General features: G+C 45.0%; 1 protein-coding gene, 1 long non-coding RNA gene and 1 pseudogene across 2 annotated transcripts; all 3 read right to left on the bottom strand.

Annotated features, from left to right (window-relative positions):
* Window positions 1-4,008: 4,008 nt before the first annotated feature.
* Window positions 4,009-8,734, bottom strand: LOC119352351. Its single transcript, XR_005170153.1, has 3 exons — window positions 8,338-8,734; window positions 4,443-4,699; window positions 4,009-4,366 (listed from the first exon to the last, which is right to left on the bottom strand). It is a non-coding gene; the product is annotated as an uncharacterized LOC119352351 (long non-coding RNA).
* Window positions 8,735-9,162: 428 nt separating this feature from the next.
* LOC119357038 lies at window positions 9,163-13,400 on the bottom strand (annotated as a pseudogene).
* An 892-nt stretch (window positions 13,401-14,292) lies between these two features.
* On the bottom strand, window positions 14,293-18,395 carry LOC119357037 (zinc finger CCCH domain-containing protein 32-like). The gene is made up of 3 exons (XM_037624023.1): window positions 18,191-18,395; window positions 16,757-16,867; window positions 14,293-16,510 (listed from the first exon to the last, which is right to left on the bottom strand). The coding sequence occupies exons 1-3, from the start codon at window positions 18,305-18,307 to the stop codon at window positions 14,633-14,635; spliced, it is 2,106 nt and encodes a 701-aa protein (XP_037479920.1). The 5' UTR covers window positions 18,308-18,395; the 3' UTR covers window positions 14,293-14,632.
* Between the last annotated feature and the right edge of the window lie 4,423 nt (window positions 18,396-22,818).

Genomic DNA, 22,818 nt, shown 5'->3' with positions numbered 1-22,818 from the left:
GTTAGGTCGATCGCCGTGGCCGGAAAGATGCATGATTGGTTTTGATGCATGCATGTTTGTTTGTCCGCCGATTCGTGCCCGTCCCATCATCCATGGACCAATTATGCATGGCATGTGGGGCTAGCCGCTTGCTGGTTGTTCTTGTTCAACTGTATTTTCCTGAGCTTAATTTAGTATTGTAGTACAATTTGCCACTGAAACTATCATGGAATCAGTCAAAGTACAAAAGGTCAGTTGCAAGACACACGAGTTAGCTGGAGTACCAAGCAAGCAACCCTCTTCTGTTTTTGTTACCATGTATGGTTCCTTTCTCAAACCCACCGGAATTGGTTGCCTTGTGACGAACAATTTGGCATTCAAGAAACACTGATCCCTTGCGACGAAGGCGCCTATTGGATGACAAGCGATGGATCGACATGAGATTTGCTCTTCTGATCCCTTTCCAAGTTCTCCGTTAGAATCAGAAATGCCTTGTAGCTGATGTGCATGGTCGATTGGCTGGCATTAGCTCCGTGCATATGTTGTGATGATCGCGTCGTCGATGGGCGTCTACGGTAAAGTTGGAGTTGTCCAAGTCTAGTTGATATTTGATGAGGATAACATATTAGCTAACCTCCGCCATTGTTGTCTTCTCTAGGTGTGCATGATCTAGAATTTGTTGGTAGGTAGGTCGGTTGGCGTGTGGTGTTGTTTGGTTTTTATGTTGCATAATGGCCATTTGTGAATGTTCATCTTGGTTTTCTTCTGGTTTTCATCTAATTAGCTGGATAGTTCTCTCATGCCAACCAATAATGGTAATAACGTGCCATGTTCCTCTAATTGAAAAAAAAGCTCAAGAGGGAACGTGTCGTGGACATTCATGCGTGACATCCTCTTTTTCAAAGACGATAATGCTATTTCAAGACTTTGTTACGATTATGATGATATTTTTTTGAAGCATGCAAGAGGTTGCATGTATTATATTAGAGAGAAAGTAGAAAGTCTTTACACGACCAAGAGGAAGAAAACATTGAAGCATAACGCATGAATAACCCTTGGCTAGACAACTAACAATATTAAAAGAGTGTTGAAAACTGGGTAAAAAATTATCCTAAGAAGAAACGACTGGGACTCTCATTGCCAATTTGGGGTCGGACTTAATGACTCTTTGCAGCGGCTTGTACAAATTCTGAAAGTCCATGTTGTACCTTTCCCTCCAAATGCTCCGAACGATGAGTGGCACCAACAAATTCATAGATTTTCTACTTGTGCCATGAATTCTCGACCCGGTCTCCTGCCACCAATCTCAAATAGGGAAGAAAAGCAGAGGGAACGAGCTCGCTCAAGTTAGCCCACTTCAGAATCAAACTCTAGAGAATTGATATGACGCTGCAACCCACGAAGAGATGCAAAAACAACGTGAGTCGTTATGGGACAATCCCTCTTGGCCAGATGGTCTGTTGTCCACACACGATCTCTAACGACTAGCTAAAGAAAAAGTTTACGTTTCAACGGCGCCCAGGTTTTCCATATGTCGCACCGAAGTGGGCATTATAAACCGGCTTTGTTGAAAAAAATCCTTTCAGGACCCTTGCCCAGGTCCACTCATCATCAAGAACCGGGACCATTGGAGAAGAATCGGGAGTGAATTCCCATAAGGAAAAGACCTGATGGAAAGTGCAAATGTTAATCTGCCCCTTATTGTCTTTTATCCATGCTCCATTTGTAGTTGGTATCAGCGACCGGCTCTGTTGACCAGATGAGCAACATCAAAAACCTCAGGTGCAAGTTCCTCCACCGAAGCACCTTGAATCCGTACGATAGAATCTCAGCAAGAGTTCTATTTGGTTAAAAACCTCGTGGAGGAACTTGCACCCAAACGCGCCACCAAAGATGTCCAACAAATACCTTGCAATGGAGATATTGTTTTGATTTGCCTTGAGGAAGAGTATGAATATCAACTATTCGCAAAGGAAAAAAGGGTATGAATATCAGCATAGATGATATTTAGACATAATTATTACTATTTGTACTGTAATTTTTGACAAATTTTGAATTGTGGCACCCCAATGATAAGATTCGGTCCGCCACTGCACGCGACAACCCTTTTTATAGGTTGAGATGATCCGGCTAGGTACGTGCGTTTGAACCAACACGTACATACAAGTACTGCGCTGGATATGGATGAGCGAGTGTCTAAAAGAGAAGCCGAGGTTTTGCTAGCTAAGCTTCTTAGAGAGGAGGAGTTGAAATGAGCACGTAGAGCGAAAGTGCGCCAGGTGGTTCAAGGAGATAATAACACTCAATTTTTCCATATGATTGCCAATGGGAAACATAGGAAGAAAAGAATCATTCTACTTGAACAAGATCAGGGTACGATTGTTGGTCATGAAAATCTTAAAATGTATATTACCAACTATTAAAAAAACTGTTTGGGGCCCCAGCTGAGAATTATGTCGCCCTCGATGAGAGCATGGTGGACGACATTCCTCAACTGAAAGATGAAGAGAACGAAGTAATAACTGCACCTTTCTCTGAGAAGGAGGTGATTGACGCAATATCCCAAATGGAAAATAACAAGGCACCTGGTCCGGATGGATTCCCAGCTGAGTTTTACAAGAAATGTTGGGGTATTATTAAAGGCGATTTGATGCCCATGTTCAATGATCTGTTTAATGGCCACCTTCAACTTTTTAAGCTTAACTTTGGGACTATCACGTTGTTACCAAAGAAGGCGGAAGTGATTCGCATTGAGCAATTCAGGCCGATATGTTTGCTCAATGTAAGCTTCAAGATTTTCACAAAAGTTGGTACAAACCGTCTGACTCAGATTGCTCATTCGGTGGTACAGCCAACACAGACTGCCTTCATGCCTGATCGACACATCCTCGAGGGAGTGGTCGTTCTTCATGAGACATTACACGAAATTCACTCGAAGAAGCTCGATGGAATGGTCTTCAAAGTGGATTTTGAAAAGGCATACGATAAAGTGAAGTGGTCATTCTTACAGCAGGCCTTACGTATGAAAGGATTTGATGTGGCTTGGAGGAAGCAGGTTGAATCATTTGTACAAGGGGGTAGTGTCGGCATCAAAGTAAATGACGATATTGGCCAGTACTTCCAGACGTTAAAAGGATTGAGACAGGGAGACCCGATGTCGCCGATTCTCTTTAATGTCGTGGTTGACATGTTGGTCGTTCTTGTTAATAGAGCAAAACAGGACGGTCAAGTAGGGGGGCTCATCCCGCATCTGGTTGAGGGTGGGGTGTCCATTCTTCAATATGCCGACGATACCATCATTTTCATGGAACATGACCTTGTTAAGGCCAGAAACATGAAGTTATTGCTTTGCCTGTTCGAAGAACTATCAGGGTTGAAAATTAATTTTAATAAAAGTGAGCTGTTTTGCTTTGGACGCGCCAGAGAAGAACAGGAAACCTACAAGCAGCTATTTGGCTGTGAAATAGGCACAGTACCCTTCACGTACCTAGGGATTCCGATTCATCACCGTAAGCTCACAAATAAAGAATGGAAATGTATCGAGGATCGGTTTGAAAAGAAGCTAAGTTGCTGGAAGGGCAAACTTTTGTCTTATGGAGGAAGATTGGTGCTTATTAATTCTGTACTCACAAGTATGCCCATGTTCCTCCTCTCTTTCTTTGAAGTCCCGGTTGGGGCACGGAAAAGATTGGACTTTTATCAATCTAGATTCTACTGGCAAATTGATGAGAACAAAAATAAGTATCGTTTGGCAAAGTGGGATGTAATTTGTAGACCAAAGGACCAGGGAGGCTTGGGAATTGAAAACTTGGAGGTGAAAAATAGGTGCTTACTCAGCAAATGGCTGTACCGGTTATGCACAGAAAGTGACGGAGTTTGGGCTCAGCTATTGAGTAACAAATATCTCTATGCCAAAACACTAGCCCAGGTTACGGCTAAAGCAACTGACTCACCATTCTGGAAAGGGATTATGAGGACGAAAGTGGCGTTCTTTAACAGGATTAAATTTATCATCGGGAATGAACGAGATACTCGATTTTGGGAGGATACTTGGTTAGGAGATTCGCCGCTGGCCTTACAGTATCCTTCCCTTTACAACATTGCGCAACGGAAAGAGGTTTCCGTTGCTACAGTGTTGGGTACTATCCCGCTTAACATACAGTTTAGACGGTCTGTTATTGGCGACCGTTGGACTAGGTGGATACATTTTGTGTGTAGGTTAATGGAGGTTAACCTCCTTCTCACGACGCTCCCGCTCCAATCCCCGTGCATAGGACTCCTCGAATAGGCGCTGCCTCCGTAACCAATCTGCACGTTGGTCCTCTTGGATATCTTTTGGTACCTCGTGATCTATCCAAGTGAAGTACTTGCAAAGTGGAGGAGGGGACTACATATAAACCATGATTTTGTTAGACATATGAGTGACAACTTGTTGATGTTTTTTATATGTACACCTAACATACCGGTGGTATGTCATATGCGTTAGTTGGCCTTCGACGATCATGTGCATAGTTGGGACACACGAAAAACCTTCTACCTTCTGTCCATGACTTGTTGCGGTCAGTGGACACCTTCAGCTTGCAAACATCACCACACCAACATGGTGGTGTGGGCACATCCTTCTCCTTCTTCTTGTCCAAACTGGCCTCCAACCACGTCTTCGGCATGTCCTCTTGGTCCGCGCACGGTGGCCTCGTCCTGGAACCGGATGAAGCCATGCCTACAAAAAGAACAATTGTTAGCACAAGACATTAAGAGAGCAAATGCATAAATGCTAGGAATTGTATGAACAAATAATATACCATTATTATTAGATCAACCATCTGGATTAAACAAATAACCAAAGGCCGATCCATTATCAACCATTCCTCTACGACCACCTCTAGCACTTGTGCTTCCTCTTCGACCACGACCACCTCTAGCACTTGTGGCTGCTCGACCACCACCTCTAGCACTTGTGCTAGCTCGACCACCACCTCTAGCACTTGTGCTCCCTCTACGAACACTAGCACCTCTATCACTTGTGCTCCCTCTACGACCACCACTACCACCTCTGACGCTCGTTCTTCCTCGACCACCACCACCGTCACCTCTTCCACCTCTTTCACCATCGGTGCCGCCTCCACGACTTGTTTTTCTTTTTTTGGTTTTCTTTTTTTTGCATGTCCGCTCATTGTGTCCCCCTTCACCGCACACCCCACAGTTGATAATGTCAGGAGCCTCCATGAAATGACCGCTACCAAATTGTTTCATGCCAGTGTATCCAGCCAGGTCATCCATATCACCCCTGAACCTCTTAGTTCTCCTTCTACCCTTCGTCTCCACCTTCAGAAGAGGGTCTGGCCTAATATGAGGGCCATGGTACTCAGGCCACTGTGATTGGTCCAAGAAAGGGTGAAATCTTGGCGCCCATGTCAACCTAGTAGCTTCCACATGGAACTCTTGCATCCTCACGGTTTTTCCATCATTAACATGTATGTTTCTCGCCTTCGCCGCCGTTATCAAATGCGAGCATGGCCAATGATACTTACTAGGCCTCTCGCACTGGCACCACCGAGTCTTCAGTTTCACCTCAAATGCAGCACCACCATATTGTCTACCATCTCGTGTTGTGCCACCTGGCTCATCAATTTGATAGATCATTTCAAGTCTATCGAATACGATAACTTGTTGTCGTGAAGACTTGCTTGCTTGTAACTGCAACCATTCATCAACCTTTTCCGGATAATCCTTTTTTTCACCTATCCATTTTGCAGTCTCTTCAGAATGCCTCTGAAAGTACTCATTAAGCTTGAAGAAGGTGTACTCCACTATTGCAGTCACCGGCAAAGCACGAGCACCCTTCAACACATTGTTGAAACATTCTACGAGATTGCTCGTCATGTCGCCATGTCGCCAACCACCATCGTCATGAGCGCGTGCCCACTTGTGCTTCTCACTTAAATTCCTAGTTAAGAAGTCTTTTCCCCCTTCGTTCACCGCTGCAAAGAGTTTGTTGTACCGAGCATCGAAACCTTGGGTGGTGAAGGCCACACATACATGGGTAAGGTCTTTGCTGAGCTCCTTGCTCTTACATGCCCGGTAAAAGTCGGCCACGAAATGCCTCATGCACCATCTGTGGTGAAGCTTTGGAAATCCTGGAATAACAATGTCCATTGCCTTGAGTATGCCATGATGTCGGTCCGATATGATGCATACCTCCCTAGCCCCAATCACGTTGTGCCTAACATGACCCATGAACCACTCCCAGTTGTCTTGGTGCTCGGAAGGCACCAAAGCAAATGCACATGGCAACACGTTGTCATTTGATGAGTGCGCCATTGCTACCATTAGTGTGCCCTTATATCTACCGGTCAAGAACGTGCCATCTATAGACAAGACCGGACGACAATGCTGAAACGCCTCCACACATTGTCCATAACTCCAGAAGGCACGGTGGAACACTCCCTCGTGATCCTCGACCACATGAAACATGCCCAGGTTCCTATGTGCAATGGCGGCCAACAACCTTGGGAGCTGGTTGTATGCTTCTTCATAACCACCGTACAACATCCTAATAGCATTTGCCTTTGCCTTCCCATACTTGACTTCATAACCAAATTGTTTTTTCACCGTCCGCATGAGAAACCTCACTTTCACAGTGGGATCAAAGGCTATGTCTTTCATCCATTTGTATCCAAGATACTCAGATGTGAGTTGACGGTGTGTCTTTCTAAGTCGTTTCGATGGCGGTTTGCATCTATGAGTGGTATCACAACTTGTTAACACCCATTCTTCGGTTTCTTTAAGCTTTCTTGCACGAACCTTCCATGTGCATTCCTTTTGCTCACACACCACGGTGTAACGCAATTTCATGTCGGAGTGCTCAACATAAATTGGCCTATGGTTTCGAATGGCATAGTCAGCCAACCAAAACTTCAGCATAGGCAAGCTCAGAAACTTCAATCCTTTCTTCAAATAAGCATTCTCGTCCTCATTCTCCACCCTTGGTTCTCCTGGATCCGGGCATGGTGTTGGCTCAATCGCCGTCATTCTCATTCCACCATCAACAACAGCTTTATGGGCAAGGCCGAGATCTTTAAATAAGTGAGTTCTTTTTTGTAAGCCCGTCAGCTCAAAGTGGATTTGGTTCTCCTCCTTTGTGAATCCATCCTCGTCCAACTGTTCAACTGGACCCTCGTCATCCGAGTCATACGCATATTGACGCCTAAAAGGCAAGTCACGATCCATGTCCTTTTGCGCTATGTACACATCCAAGTCACCAACATCATTGCCATGAAACCCTTCCTCTTGCTCTTCGTCGTCATCATAAGCATCTTCATCCTCTTGAATTACTCCGTCACTAGCAATCACCTCAACTTCATTTGCTTGGCTAGTTGGTGGTTGGCTAGAAGCATTGGGGGCATACAACTCAACCTCATTTGCTTGGCTAGTTGGTGGTTGGCTAGAAGCATTGGGGGCATACAACTCAACCTCATTTGCTTTGATAGTTGGTACACGGGGACATGGTGGGGGATAAACATTGGGGGCATCAACCACAACCCTATGCTCAACAAGTGGCACCATTGTCCTCTCGCTCATGTCATCCATTGGGGAAGAGACATGCCGGTTCAAATCAAAGGTAAACCGAGGAGATTCAGTGGTGGCAAACAATTCAAGTGACTGGTCTTCCGATTGGGATACTTTTTCCTTGTATACATCCCAATGCAAATCCGAGGTGATAGGCATACTTTTCAAGCGAGATTTGGCTCCAACTCCAACATCATACCTTCCTATTAACTTAACATCAACATTGGTGTCCATCCACTTCAAGACTTGTCTCACTTCTGCAACAACATCCTCATAGCTAGGGCTTCTATCAAAAACCAATGGTTCCTCACCCGTGTCGGCATTGTTACTCAAGAATGCCTCCTTGTCAATGTAATGAACATTAACAAGTCTCTCCATCTAAAAATTACATGAATGCATTTAAGACCTCAATGAGAATTGGTGTTTATCCAAATACATCTTATTATATCCAAATCATATCAACACTAAATTATTGGCGATGTCCACAAAAGTATCACTAATCACTAATTAACACACTAAGCAAAGTTAACCCTAATCACTAACTAACCCTAACCCCCAATCTTTCTACTCAACAAACATATATTCCTACTACACACCATGCATAGCACTATATTATCAAAGTTAACCAAGCCATTCACACTAACATAAGGGGGAGAAAACATGAACTAGGGTTCCACCAACATGTAAAATGCAACCAAAAGGACAAGACTTAACAAAAAATAATTGGATGATTTGGGAGAGATTAACAAGAGCAACAAAGTGATGGAAAGATCCACCTAAGGGATGTACCTTTTGGAGAGGATTTGAGGGGGGAGCTTGAGGGGTGAGAGAGAGTGGGGAGGCAGCAGCTCTTCTTCAAGCTCGGGCTGGATTGGGGAAAATGTGTGGGGTGGGACCCACACACTCTCCCGGTGGGGTTATCCACTTACCGGGGCCAGACGCCACGGTCCCTGGCGTCTGGCCCCTTTGCCACGTCAGCAGGTCAACGGGCAGGCGGGCAGTGCGGGCCAGGGGCCAGACGTCAGGGACCCCGGCGTCTGCTTCGTAACCCAGACGCCAGGGACCTTGGCGTCACCGAAAAAGGTCAGAAACAAAAAAAAATTCGGAACGAGGTCAAATCGGGATTTAGTTTGGCTTAAGGGTCAGAACAGTAATTTTGTCCGTTCGGTGATGGGTGGATAAGAAGGCGATTGCAAAAGGCCAAAGCGCTAGCAGTTGGTGCCGGGACGAGACGACGGCCACGCCAGAAAGCGTCACCCTTTTTCGCGGTGCGATCCTCGGCAGAGCCGCCGCTTTTGGATCGGGGTCGGGTAGACATGTGCCAGTTGCCGAGTGGACGTCGCCGATGATCTCATCACGGGCGGCGACGGCCACGCGACAAGGCGTGGCCGCTTTTGGGCGGGCGTCGCTTGATCACCTAAAAAGCTTGGGTGAGTCCAGCCGACTCGACTCGACTCGCGCGCGCTTTTCGGTCGGCCGGTCGTTATTTCAGGTCGGGTTGTGCCACGACACCTCCTTCTGTTGCAGCTTTTGCGTCGGCAAAACATGAGTAACCGACTCGCGCACTCCTCTCCTCCGGATTATTACTCCCTTCATTTCTTTTTAGACCGCATATAAGGTTTGATCAAAATCAAGCTTTGTAGAGTTTGACTAACTTTATATTAAAAAATATACAGAATCTATCTGTGCTGTATATGATGTGAGGAAAAAGCCCGGAGCTGACGGCGAGCACTCACGTGAAGGAGACCTTGATGCCCAGCAGGGCCATGAGCTGGGCCACGAACTCCGGGTGCGCCGGCCACGCCGCGCCCGTCACCAGGTTGCCGTCCGTGAAGCACCGGTGGATCGGGTCCGGCTCCAGCCACGTCCCCCCGCCCAGCACCACGTTCAGCTTCACCGCAGGGTACGCCGTGCACTTCCGACCCTGCATATATCATCACACAGAACAGCAAGGGTTAAATCAGTTTCGTGCTTCCATCTAGTCGATGAGCAACATAGAGCACCCACAGTTCCTTCTAGAACAACATTTTACATACGCTGATGATATATATCAGGTGTTGCGACAGACAGACAGACAGACAATTGGGTTTTGTTTTCTTCAGAGCAGAACGGACTATAAGCAGGAAGGCTGGAACTGATGCAGGGCAGGACAAGCTAGTTAACAGATATCAGTTATCACGTACCTCAAGAACCCCAGCAGCAGCCAGGATCTGCTGCCCGTGGCAGATCGACGCGACCGGCTTCCCTTTATCCATGAACCCCTTGGCCAAGCTGAGCACCTTCTCGTTCAATGCAAGGTACTCAGGGGCGCGCCCACCGGGAATCACAAGCGCATCGTAGCTTGAAGCGTCCACGCTGTCAAACGACGCGTTTAGAGCGAAATCATGACCGGGCTTCTCGCTGTAAGTCTGGTCGCCTTCAAAGTCATGGATGGCAGTTGGGCACTTGTCCCCAGCGCCCTTGTCGGGGCAAACCGCATCGACATGGCAGCCAAGGGCTTGCAGGGCCTGGAACGGGACCATCACCTCATAATCCTCCATGTAATCCTGTTTAGTATGTTATTAAATGGAACAGGTTCAGCACAGTGGTTATGATTTATGAAGAAAATGAGAAACGATGTTTAAAAGGAGGAACATGAACTGAATTGACTAGGGCAGAAAGCATTACCCCGCAAAGGAACAGAATCCTTTTGTCTGCGCCTGCGACGGAGCCTCCAAGTGCTTTCACAAACAGGCTGATGAATTCAGGGTGACCGTCGTAAGCCGCTGCAGTGACGAGATTACCATCAACGACGCATTTCTTCATAGTGTCAGCTTCAACCCACTTGGCCCCAGCAGCAACCAAAACTGGCTTGACAGCAGGATACGCGGTGCATGTACGGTCCCTGACAACTCCTGCTGCTGCCAGAATCAGCTGTCCATGGCAAACTGATGCAATAGCCTTCTTAGCGTCAGAGAACTTCCTAACTAAGGCAAGCACTTTTTCATCCATCGCAAGGTATTCTGGTGCACGGCCTCCAGGAATTACCAATCCATCATATGCAGCAGCGTCAACCTCATCAAATGAAGCATTAAGTGCAAAGTTATGACCTTTTGACTCTGCATATGTCTGCATCATATATACAGAAGATAAAATTAGTGCAGACTTTTAGGGCAGTACTATGTCACAAAGATTTGAGGTACCATCACACTCATAAAAAGAACCACCAACATGGCTGCTTTCTTAAAACCGACCATTCCACACAGATTAGATGATATTCCTTGCCAATTCAAGAGTATGCTAGCAGAACAGCAAGAAAAATTTATGTGACAACACAGGGACCCCTATGACCAAGTATTTACACAGGAGCAATACCTTTTGGCGAAAACAGGGCTAATAGCACAACAATGTGGGAAAAGAAGAACGGAAACAGATAAACAGTTCAACAGATATTCAACAGCTGGAATTGTTCAAGATGTACTGATGAGTAGAAAGTGCTAAATTTTAATTGTGAGCACGGAAGATGACATGTGAAATCACCTGTTTAGTTATTCATTATATAAATGTGTACACACCAACACTTAAACATTCAGTGCTTATTTAAGACTCAAGTATATATAAGAGAAGTGGAACTGTAGGAAGAAATATGTTACTCCCTCCGTCCCAAATTACTTGACGCAGAAATGGATGTATCTACACGTATTTTTAGTTGAGACCAAGTATTTAGACAGGAGCAATACCGTCCAGAGAAAATTAGGGTAAAGTTATGACCTTTTGAGTCAGAATTTGTCTGCGTGGTGTATCCACAAGACAAAATTAGTGTAGGGCTTTTAGAGCAGAATTATATCAGAAACAGTTAGCATACCATCACACTGATAAAAAGAACCGCCAGCATGGCTGGTTTTTACAACTGAGCATTTGAGACAAATTAAAAGTTCCGTGTATATGCAATACAGAGACCCCTAAGATCAAGTATTTACACAGGACCAACACTGAGAAAATAGACACAACAATGTGGAAAATGGAAAAATCAGATAAGGAGTTACAAAGATAAACCAAGCTATATATTTTTTAGATTGTTCAAGACGTATTAGTGAGTAAAATATACAGCATTTAAGGCCTCCTTTGATTCACAGGATTTTCCTAGGAATTTTGCAGGATTGACATCCTCTGGAATTTTCCCTTTACATGTTGTTTGATTCACAGGATTACATTCCTCAGGAACCAATCCTATAGGAACTTCCTAGTTCATTTTCACAGGAAAACAAGCATGAGGTTGGACTTCATGAAAAAAATCCTCTGTTTTGCTACCCGACGTAGTATTTCAGTGGACAGTACATCATATTCCTGTACATTTTCTATTCCTACGCTTTCCAAACCCTGTGAATCAAAGGAGCCTAAATTGTGAGCACAGTGGTGGAATGTGAAACCATATGTGTAGTTCATTAGATAAATCCCTCCTTTCATATCAAGCATGTACAGACCAATATTTAAAATTCGCCTAAACAAAAAAGATCCAATGACCAACTTTAGTTTTAAGCATTAATCAGGGGGAATGCATAATTAGAAAATCCAAGCAGAATTTCGAGTAAAAGAAAATTATGATAGCCTCGACAAGTACTGAACGAAAAGAAAATTATGACAGCACGTGTCAAGAACGCTCTTATATTATGGGACGGAGGGAGTATTTGATAGACTTGTTACTTGAACACTAACCAATCATGCTTGCATATTAAAAAATGCACAAACTACCAACTCCGAACAGCTGCTTCCATTCATCTAGTCCATAATATGAAGGTGTAATTGTTGGTTCAGTATACCTACAGCATACATACGCCCTCATTTCAGTACATCTACAACACAACTGCATGTAAGTGCCATTACCCTACTCCCTCAATGTTGCATTGTACTGTACTGTATGAGCTGTACGATTTTGTTTTAGACATATTGACTTAATTATGAGACCGAGACTGTAAAACCCTGAACAAATTTGTACGACCATCCAATTACATAGCATTAAATGCCGAGGGGATGCTCAAATTTGTACAGCCATCCAGTGGATGTGAACATGGCATCTGGATAAGCTGGGAATGTTTTGTAGAGTAATGAATTATGCGCTGTTACACCATTTCATCTGTTCAAACGATGATGGCTTCCTACAGACAGTTACCACAGGGGTTTCCCCCTTACAGAACACAGGCTGACTTAGAGAATTTCGTCTTAGAGATTAGTCAGGTCGTGTGCACTTTACAAACAAAAGGAATTCGTGTTGCATAAGAATGCATCTCCCAAACTAACTGGCCGTGTTAAATGATTAAATCTGTCCTGCTCTTCTCACTACTCCAACCCGGCCAAACCCTATCCACTGGAACATACAGTACCAACTACACAGAAACAGCAGACGGGGGAAACTGATCCGAGGACGCACCTGGTGGCCGATGGGCTTGTGGACGGCGGTGGGCAGGCGTCGCCGGCCTTCTTGCCGGGGCAGACGGCGTCGACGGACACCCCGTACGCCTGCAGCGCCTGGAACGGGACCATGGCCTGATCCACCCATCCATCGACCCGAGAAAGAAACCAGTTAACAAGCCGGAATCAGGACGCAGGAAACGAAGTAGTGGTAGAAGGGGAATCGATTTGATCTGTGCACAGAAGGGGAGGAGGATAAGATGGAGACCTCGTAGTCCTCCATGTAGTCTCCGCAGAGCAGGAGCACCCTCTTGGCGGCCATGGCGGCTGACACTCCCCAACGCGCACGCGAGACGCTCCGGATTTCGCCGAGTTCCCTCCAACCAAAGCCTGGACTGGACTGTCGACTCTGGAAGCCTCTCCTCTCCTCGGGACGGGACGGAGCGAGCGGCCGGCGCTATATGCCACGGGAGAGTCATCCAGAAGAGCCTCCGTTCCATCATAAAAATTGTTTTTTTTTCTTAACTTAAAAAAAACAAATTTTGCTTTTTTATGCATTTTCCTTTTTTAGAGAAAATGCATTAGTATCCTCTCTCTGAAACTATAAAGGGTATTTTGATCCAACGTCTGCACATTTTCACTATCCTGAAACTATCTCATCTTACCACCATTTGACATTCGAACAGATGGTATCTTAACACTATCCAAGATAACTAATTCGGGACAGAGGTAGTATATTATACTGCTAGTACATGCTTAACGTGCGAGCACATGATCAGCAAGATCTGCCAGGGCAGCAGCATGTGAGCTCTTGAGATTGCCCTAATACACTAACAATCTCGTGGCAAGCGAGATCGGATTATATCAAATTATTTGTGTACTGTCATATCTTCCAAGTTGCTGGTTTGCCCATGGCCAGTGCAAAAATAGCCAAAACTCTTGATTCCATCACCTACATTATACTCAACTTGTGTCCCGATTGGATCATTTGGCATCGCACAAGATCAGGAATTATACTCAGTTGAGTTCCAACTGCAGACAGATAGTCATGGATAGATAAACTAGTACTACAACCAACAGCACCACTGATCCCCACCCAGATCCAGATCCAGTTATAAGCTCAAAGAATGAAGAGCAGGTACTTATTCAGATAGATGTGCTCATCACAGAAACATGATCAGCAGGTACTCCCACACTGTCACAAATAAACTCATGAAGCAAAATGATTTCGCAATCAAATATATCCACACATGCATCCAGGCAAATGGAGCTTAGAGAATCAAAGCTTTTTTCTTCTGTGAAATAAAGGAAAGGATGCCCTCCAAGTTGGAGGGGGGTGTTATATTATCCATCTCAGGCACAAAAATATCAATGGGGTATCATCATGTTAGTAATCAAACCAATACAATACAGAGTTCCAGGATACGCTCAACAAAGTGCAGCAGCTGTTTTTACACGTAAAGATTACTTTCTCGTTTATCCAATAATCATCTACCTCGCTCAATGCCTGACCTATATTTATAATATCAGTTATCGCTCATAAGCCCCGGGAAAGACCAGGCCTTTTTGGCGCTATCAACTTGAAACACAAACATGGAGCGCCACAAGAATTCATCCAAGAGGATCAATCACTAGAGGGGAAATCAAGCATTTCAGCCTGGCCTGAAGAAGCGCCAAGAAAATCAAAGCCAGAAGCTCAAGAGAAGACGACCCCGACTTTCCGGGCAAAATCATCGTCGTCCTCAAACTCTTCCTCATCGTCTTGATATGCATTCTCATCTTCGGATTTGTACTCATAGCCTTCGGTCGCCTCATACTCCGACTCCCCCTGCCTCTGCTCATAGTTATCAGCCTCTTGATTTTCCACTTCAATCATATCTTCAGCCTCAGCTTTGTCACCGTGCGACGAAGATGCAGGGACCTGGCCTTCCTCTTTATATTCTTCATCACCTGATCTACTCTTGCATTCTTCAGAACTGATAGTGTTGTCATAGCCCTCCTTCTCAGCTTCAACCAGAGATTCAGCCTGCCTGTGAGAGACCGTAGCAGATTTATCTTCTTTGACATTGTGGGCAGATGAGCCATTGCCATTGCCGCATGCAGCCTGTCGTTTCCTCTGTAAGATGACGCTGAGAGGCGTTGGGCCTTCAAAATCAAGAGATGCTTCAGATTGAACACTTCCATTCGCCTTCCGAGACTCCGGACCAAAGTCTTTCCGGCTGGCGAAGTTGAGTGAATCTGTTACATTCCGTCTCGAATGCTTGCCATCAGCAATCCTGGCACTTGAAGCACGTTCGCTTGATCTCTGCCTGATCCTCTCTTGATGATGCCCTGCCTCCCGATGCCTGCCACCCTGAATATCCATAGGCACAACCGGAGACAGCCTGTCCCGGAGTTGTCTTCTATCTCGCTCTCTCTCGGAGCGAGCATCTACTCTATCAGGTGATCTTCCAGGAAGCTTTATTCTGCCTTGCAGACGGGAGCTTAGGGTGCTCCCTCGAGGGCCCTGATGGCGATCTCTGTGTGTACGGTGACCATCATATGCCCTTTCCCTGTAGCGGTCATCCCTCCGACGCGACTCTCCACTGCGTTCTGGGCTGATGCCAGGAGACCCATTTATTTTTCTCCTGCGGAGCCGGTGACGTAAATCTGATCCATCTATCTCGACAGGACCAGTCTCTCTCTGCCGAGACCTCCTTTCTGAATAGGAAGGTCTGTCCAAGTTCCTCTCAGAAGATGTTCTACGACGTTTCCTGTCATAGCCATCATACATTTGTCCGATCGGTCCTTGCTCACCCATTCCGTTGAATAGCTCTCTTTCATGATGAGGCTGGATTTCAAAATCAGCCGGAGCATATTCATAATCTTCTACTGGATATATATCCCTTCCAAAATCGTCAGGGTCGTGCATATAAGCACCAGCATCTGCATCATTGGCCACAAGAACATCAAAACCAGGCGAAGACTCCCCCAATAAGTCATCAGCATCTCTACTGTCCTCGGGCATGTCATCCTGAGGAGGTGTATGGTAAGGTTGATTCCAATCTTGCATAGGATCAGTTTCCACAGGAAGATTGTTCTGATAGCACTCAGGATGATCCTCGCCTGAAGAGGTTCTGAAACCTTTATTCACTGCTGGCATGCTGTTTTGTACGCTCCCTGACTTGGGCAAAGATTTCACTGCACTGGAAGCTAGTTCAGCTGGTATAGCAGCTGCAGCTGTCCTGGCAAAATTCCCTGCAGCCCTATTAACTGACTTGGACCTGTCGTCACTTATTGGGCCACCTTGCTGAATTAGATGATTTGTCTGAGCAAACTCCTTGACACCCAAAAATTCATTCTTTTGGGTCTGAGGCTGCTCCAAAGGAAAGGAAGAAACCTTCGCCACCTGTTCTAGTGGATTATTGCCAGCGGGCTGCGGTCCATGGGAAAAGGGGCATTTATCTCCTTTGATGCAGTTCCCTTTCTGAAAGTAATAGCATGGGACCATCTGCTTGCCCGAGTTATAAGCAGCATAGTGTGAAGACACTGCAGGTATTCCAGGAGTTGAAGCACCAAACATACCATCAATTGGCTGGTCAAAAGTAGAGAAAACAGAATTAGACTTCAGATAACAATTTCAACTGATAAACTGATAAAATGTCAAAACGAATTAAGACCATGACTTGAATCACTACAGGGGTTTGTATAATCATGCCTTGTTAGTTACTGTTAACAGAATATAAATATGATAATTATTGATGCCAGTTGCTCACAGATATTACAAGAGGTTTTATGGTGAATAATAATCAGCAGGGAAAATAAAGGAAAGGAGTATTACCGGATGGCGAAATGAACATTTTGGATTCAAGCAATTGCCATTTAACCAGTAGTAACAGTCTCTAGGGTTCATCCGGGCACCCTCACTGTGACGAAAATCACATTGGTTCCCCTGAAAGAAAGAACAAAGCAAGGTCAGCGAAAATGATTCTCACTGGTAACTAATAACCAAACTCTGGCAGTAAGAAATCATGGTCTGTAATGCATACTGTAGCATGATCTGAATAATGTTCTACAAAGAGATGGACTTAACAATATATAAACTATACAAACTGAAGCACAGAAATTTAACAGGTAAAATCTAATAGCAAAGTAGGAATCAGACACAAATTTTGAAACAAGGTCAATCTTAAGCGCCCCAAGGATAATTAGCTGGTGCAGACATAAGCCCATTACAGCATTTACACCACATAGGGTGTTCCAAATTGAAGATAGAAAAGACCTATGTGGACATAATACATTAAGATCCTACGCGTACAAGCACTAAATGAAGCAAAAAAAAAAGGCATAACAGAAGAAGAAGTGTTACTTTCTGGAGTAAGACACTAGTCAATTAGGCATGCCTGAATTGCAGGATGTTTCAAAGGTACAAGACTAAAAGCAGGTACCCACGTCTAAATACATACTCCCTCCGTTCCAAAATAGATGACTCAACTTTGTACTAAAGTTAGTACAAAGTTGAGTCATCTATTTTGGAACGGAGGGAGTAGTTGTTACAGGTTGACATTGAGCAAGCATTCACCCTTTACATACAAAAACAAAGTTCATCAGAACTATTGTTGTTGTAATCTGGACATCTGTTATTGGAGTAACATATTCTTTTCAAAAGAGATGTTGAGGTCTTCAGGACCAAACGAAAATTTCAGACAGGGGAAGCATAACCCTGTTGGGCAATAACATATTCCTATCAGGAAATCCTCCCCATGAGCCAGGTAAAATCTACATCTTGGGCAAACAGACGTCGTGATTCATGTTGCCACCCTGTCCCCGCGACTAAAAGGGGTATAATCAAGGCAATAGTCAATTTGTTGGGGGCGCATTCAACCTAATGATGCCTCAAATGGGTTGTCTTCACCGTCAATTAGGATTAGGATTAGGTATAGGTATAAGACTGCCGTCCCAATTCCCGTCTAGCAAAAGGAACATAACTTGACCAAGCCCTAGCATCGGAAACCAAGAAAGATGGCAATTCACGTCCTACACATCGGCAAAGAACATCGTGGATACCCGGGCGATCTTGGGTCGCGAAATCTTTCTCTCCGGTGCTTAGCCCAGATGGGATACCCTACCCGCGACTCGATTCCCGGACGAGATTACGAGCTCCAATCGCGTGAATCAAGACCGCCGCGCCGCACGAAGCGGGCTAGCTTGGAAGGAAGGGAAGGGAAGGGAAGGGGAGGGAGGAACGGGGGAGCAATCGGCGGGCGGCACATACCTTCTTGCAGGTGAGGGGCGAGGCGAGGAAGTAGACGCAGTCGGTGTTGCGGCGGAGCGCCTCCTCCTCGGGCGTGAGCGGCTTGGCCTCCGCCGGGGCGGCGCCGTCGGCCTCCATGGCCCCCGTCGCGGGCGAGCCTCCCCCTCCTCCTCCGGCGGCGGGAGGACGGCGATCGCGGCCCGGGGGGCGGCGGGGGAGGCTGGGGTCGGGCGGGGCGGGCGGCGGCGGCGGCGGCGCGATGATTGGATGGGATCTACGGCCGCGCAGGTTAGGGTTGGAGGGGGAGGGGGAGGGGGCGATGCGCGGGCGGCCTTGGCTGGCTGCGCGTCGCGTGTGGACTGCGTTGGGTTGGAGGCGGACTGCGGGGTACAAACAAACTCGAGACAAATATAAAGGGAGGGGGGTAGGGGACGGACACCGTCCTAGCCTTTTCTCTCTTTCCTCTTCTCTTCTCTCCAATTTTGCTTTGCGTTTCTTTCCTCTTTCTCTCAATTTTGTGATGATTCTTATATACTCCTACCATCTAGAGAGTAGTAGTGTATATGTTTAAATTTAGTCAAGGTTAACAAAGTTTGACTTGAAAATAGAGAGACGTGACGGTGGACGTGGGTTGCGGTTTTTACTGCCCGTCGATACGTGGTGGTTACGTCGGTGCTGGTCCCACCAAACCAATGAACCCGGTATATACGTTTACGTAGGTGTTAACAAAATTAAAACTATACCGTCGGCACTTATTTTGGATCAAAGGGATTAGTATTTTGCAGCTTGATTGTCATTTTATGTTGTTGTTTAGAAAAACTATGGCTTCTCTTGAATTTTAGTGGGCGGAGTGTGCGAGGATGCGGGTCGATAGATAGTTATTGAATTTTTCTCGCAACGTGGGGTAACGGCGGATGAGAAGGTAACTTCCCCAATATCGTGACATTGAGTGTAGTATCTTCGTCTTTACACACATGTAGGCGGGAGTATACTATTTTTTTTCACCTTTGCAGGCAGTTAGGTAGGAGTGTACATTTTGAATGTACATCATCTTCATCTCTCCATTCAGGCAGGTAGGTGGGAGTTCACATTTCTAAACCGGCATACATATAACTCCACTCCCCGTAAATGGGGTGTAACCAGCCTCCCTTGAGTATGTTGAACTTGGATGATTCTTACTATAGCATCACGTAACGGTTACATTGGTAGTAGTTTTGACTACCCATTGATGCATAGTTACATTTTTTTTTGGTTTTGACTGGGCAATGAACTCGAATATGCACACATTTGCAGCTCTGAGTCTCAATCTGAAGAACATATTTTTGTCTCTATTTTCACTCCCTAATTGGGGCTTGAACAAATCTTTGGCTCTTTCCACCTCTTGCACTAACATCTTCTCCCTAATGATATGTTGGGAAAGTTGCTTCCAATTAGGACCAATCCGACCAAGCGCCTTTGAAAATGCTTTGAAGTCATCATTGATTGCGTTGAAAGGGATATTTTTCTTATACATCCATCTAGCCAAACACTGCCCTACTAAATAACTTCTCTGCTTGTCAATAATTTCATTGATAGTTTGTTGCAACTTGTTCTTTGCCAATGGGATGGACGGATCAATTGGATGCACATATTGATCCGTAGGACTTGTCTTATGAGATCCACCTTTCCCAATTGAAGCAAGCTCTTCCTTGTTGTCGTTGTCCTCTCCAACCTCATCGATCTGTTTGTTCACTTCAGCTCTTAGTTCTTCTTCATGTTGTTGCTTCAACTTCTTCTTGATCCTTGCTGACTCACATGAATCCTTGCATCTTTTTTTGATGTTCTTTCGTGGCCACCGCGCAACTCGCAACATGACCTCCAACTTGACCAACATGTTGCTTCAATCTGCTTATCCCTGCACCCATCTTTTTCCACACAACTTGCATTTCACCCTTCATAAGTCATCATGATCACAGAATACTCCAAACTCCCACCGATATGTCTCCAACGTATATATAATTTTTTTATCGTTACATGCTATTATAGTATCAATCTTGGATGTTTTATATGTAACTATATATCATTTTTTGGGACTAACCTATTAACCTAGTGTCCAGTGCCAGTTGTTGTTTTTTGCTTGTTTTTTGGCCTTTTAGGAAATCAATATCAAACATAACTTGCATTTCACCCTTTGTAAGTCGTCATGGTCATAGAAGACTCCAAACCCCATATCATATGAATTTCACTTCAAAGATGGAGCATTTGCAGCGCTAGAAAGAAGCCACATATATATTGCTACATCTATACCAATATAAAAGACCCAAATGGGCAGATCCAATTAATCTCGGTCATCAAATCATGTCAATCCAATGACCTAGATTGCTTCAGTGTCGAGCACTCAACACGTTTAGCATGCAGTTAATTCCATGCCAAATATAGTGCTAATCACATTGTGAGACCATGTGGTGATACCCTTAATTTTGTGATGATTATATTGCCAATGTTTTTGCTCGCTTTGAGAGTTATTTTAGTGGGGTTGCAAATCCTAGTTTGTTGGATCAAGGACCTGATCTATTTTATGTGACTTATCTGGATGGCGTTGATTGTATTAAACTGTTAATTTGATTGACTTGGGTCAAGCTCAGGAAGTTTGTGCTCGCAATAGTTGCTTGTTTCCATTGTGTGCAAGTTCCAATGAGTGCGACGGTAGTCGACAACGAGGATGGTTGGCATAAGGCTTGAAGAGCTAAGATGTGACCATGGACGTTGTGCGGGATCGTGCGGCTCAAAGCAACGCACAAGTTTTGGACAAGGACTATATGGAGGCAAACGAGAAGACCATGTCAAGTGAAGGTTATTTTGGTATGTTTACCAAAATCCACTAAGAAGCAAAACAAGAGAGTGATTGTGGTGTCGCTTAAGAGTGGAAAGTGTTATTTACAAGTGGCTAAGTAAAAATGGCTATTTGTTTTAGTGTTTTGGGCTTGGCCCATTCGGTGGGAACCATGGCCCATTCAATGGCGGTGGAAGGCTGATCCAGCCTTATATGTAAGCTGCTAGGTTTTCTCTTGGTGGAAGACAGAGTAGCCGCCGCTAGGAGGAGAAAAACAGAGCAGCCGCCGCACATTTGAGAGAGAGCTTCCTGTGTGGGATTTAGCCTATGTGAGAGAGGCTTGTAACTTCAGAAATCTGAGAAATAAATCCTCAAATTGTTTCCAGCCTTGCTATTGTTGAGGTCTGCTGTTTGTCCTTGCAAATCTCGTTTTTCTGCTGTACTAATTTTGTCCCTGCGATTCCTTGGCTATAATGGGTTTTCCGTGATGGAAAATCATGTCTAAATTCATATGCATCCATCCCTAGCCTTAAATCCGGTTGTTGTTCAATTTATTCATGGGTTCCTGAGGATGGCGCAAGATTTTATCTTTGGTGATTTATTTTGTGCGAGTTCATACTGAGTTCGTCCTCTGTTCTTGTTTCGATTTGGGGTCGCTGTATTTCTAGCAATTTTCTTGGCGTTCTTTGTCGAACGGAAGAGCATCCGCTGATGCTACTGGCTCGCTCCCTTCTATTTTTATGCTTGGCGTAATTTTCTCAGGTTTTAATTCATCTTCAGCTATCTGTCGTTCGTCTTTAGGATAGCAGAGTTGGTCAGTCCAAATCGGTAGAACTAAAATCATGGATTTCAGTTAGTTGCTAGTCTAGCTGCTGTATGTGCTACAGATTCTCGTCTAGTGAAATCAGCTCTAGGCAGTGTAGTTCTTCTCCATTGAAAAAGTATTATGCTAGTACGTGCAAGTTAAGTACTATTGTCTTGTGCTAGTGCGTGTTAGTCTTTTGGGTTAAGTAGCTCCCATTTGATTAGCCTATAACCTTGCCGTGTAACCTCTTGGTCTAATTAAGCACTAGTTTTTCCAGTACACTTTTCTGGTGCTTATTATTCTTTGAGCTCTCAAGTCAAGATTTCAGAATTGTTGGACTAGTTTCAGTCTGTTTTGACAGACATATTTTGTTTCCGTTGCGTATTCCTCTATTCCGAGCATCATAGTTTTTCCGTAACTATCGTGCAAAAAATTTAAGAGGTTAAATTTTTCAAGGTCGTCATTCAACCCCCCTTCTGACCCGGCATTCGATCCTACACACATGATAACACGCAAAATAATATCCTACTTAATATCCACATGCACTTAATATACTTCCAAATTAACGTGCATTGCACGTACACATTGACTAGTATCAACAAATACACCACGTTAGACAAGCATCAGCAGCATATAAGCAGCGAGTAAGAGCAGCATATAACATAGCAGCAGCATCAGTAAAGAAGAGGCAATAAGCAACAGTAGCATCATATAGCATAGAGCACGAGTACTATATAGCAAATTAGCACATTTGCAAATGAAATCATCATAGATCATACAACCAAAGAGTGGAAGAGGAGAGGACAGAGCAATACCTTGCTGCTAGCGGACGCCATGGACTGAATCTGAAGAAATTGGGGGAAGGGGCTGCTTGGGGAGAGGGGATGGTGACCTAGAGTCATGCTGCTGTTGGTGCTCTCGGAGTGAGGGAGGGGCACCATCTGGAGTCGTGCTACTACTGGTCTTAGAGGGAGGGAGGGGCGGCAACCTGGAGTCATGCTACTATTGGTCCCAGAGAGAGAGAGAGAGAGA

The sequence above is a fragment of the Triticum dicoccoides genome, chromosome 2A, assembly GCF_002162155.2.
Source record: "Triticum dicoccoides isolate Atlit2015 ecotype Zavitan chromosome 2A, WEW_v2.0, whole genome shotgun sequence".
Classification (NCBI taxonomy): domain Eukaryota; kingdom Viridiplantae; phylum Streptophyta; class Magnoliopsida; order Poales; family Poaceae; genus Triticum; species Triticum dicoccoides.
Note: the sequence above shows the minus strand (reverse complement) of the source record. Positions and strands in the feature narration are given on the sequence as shown.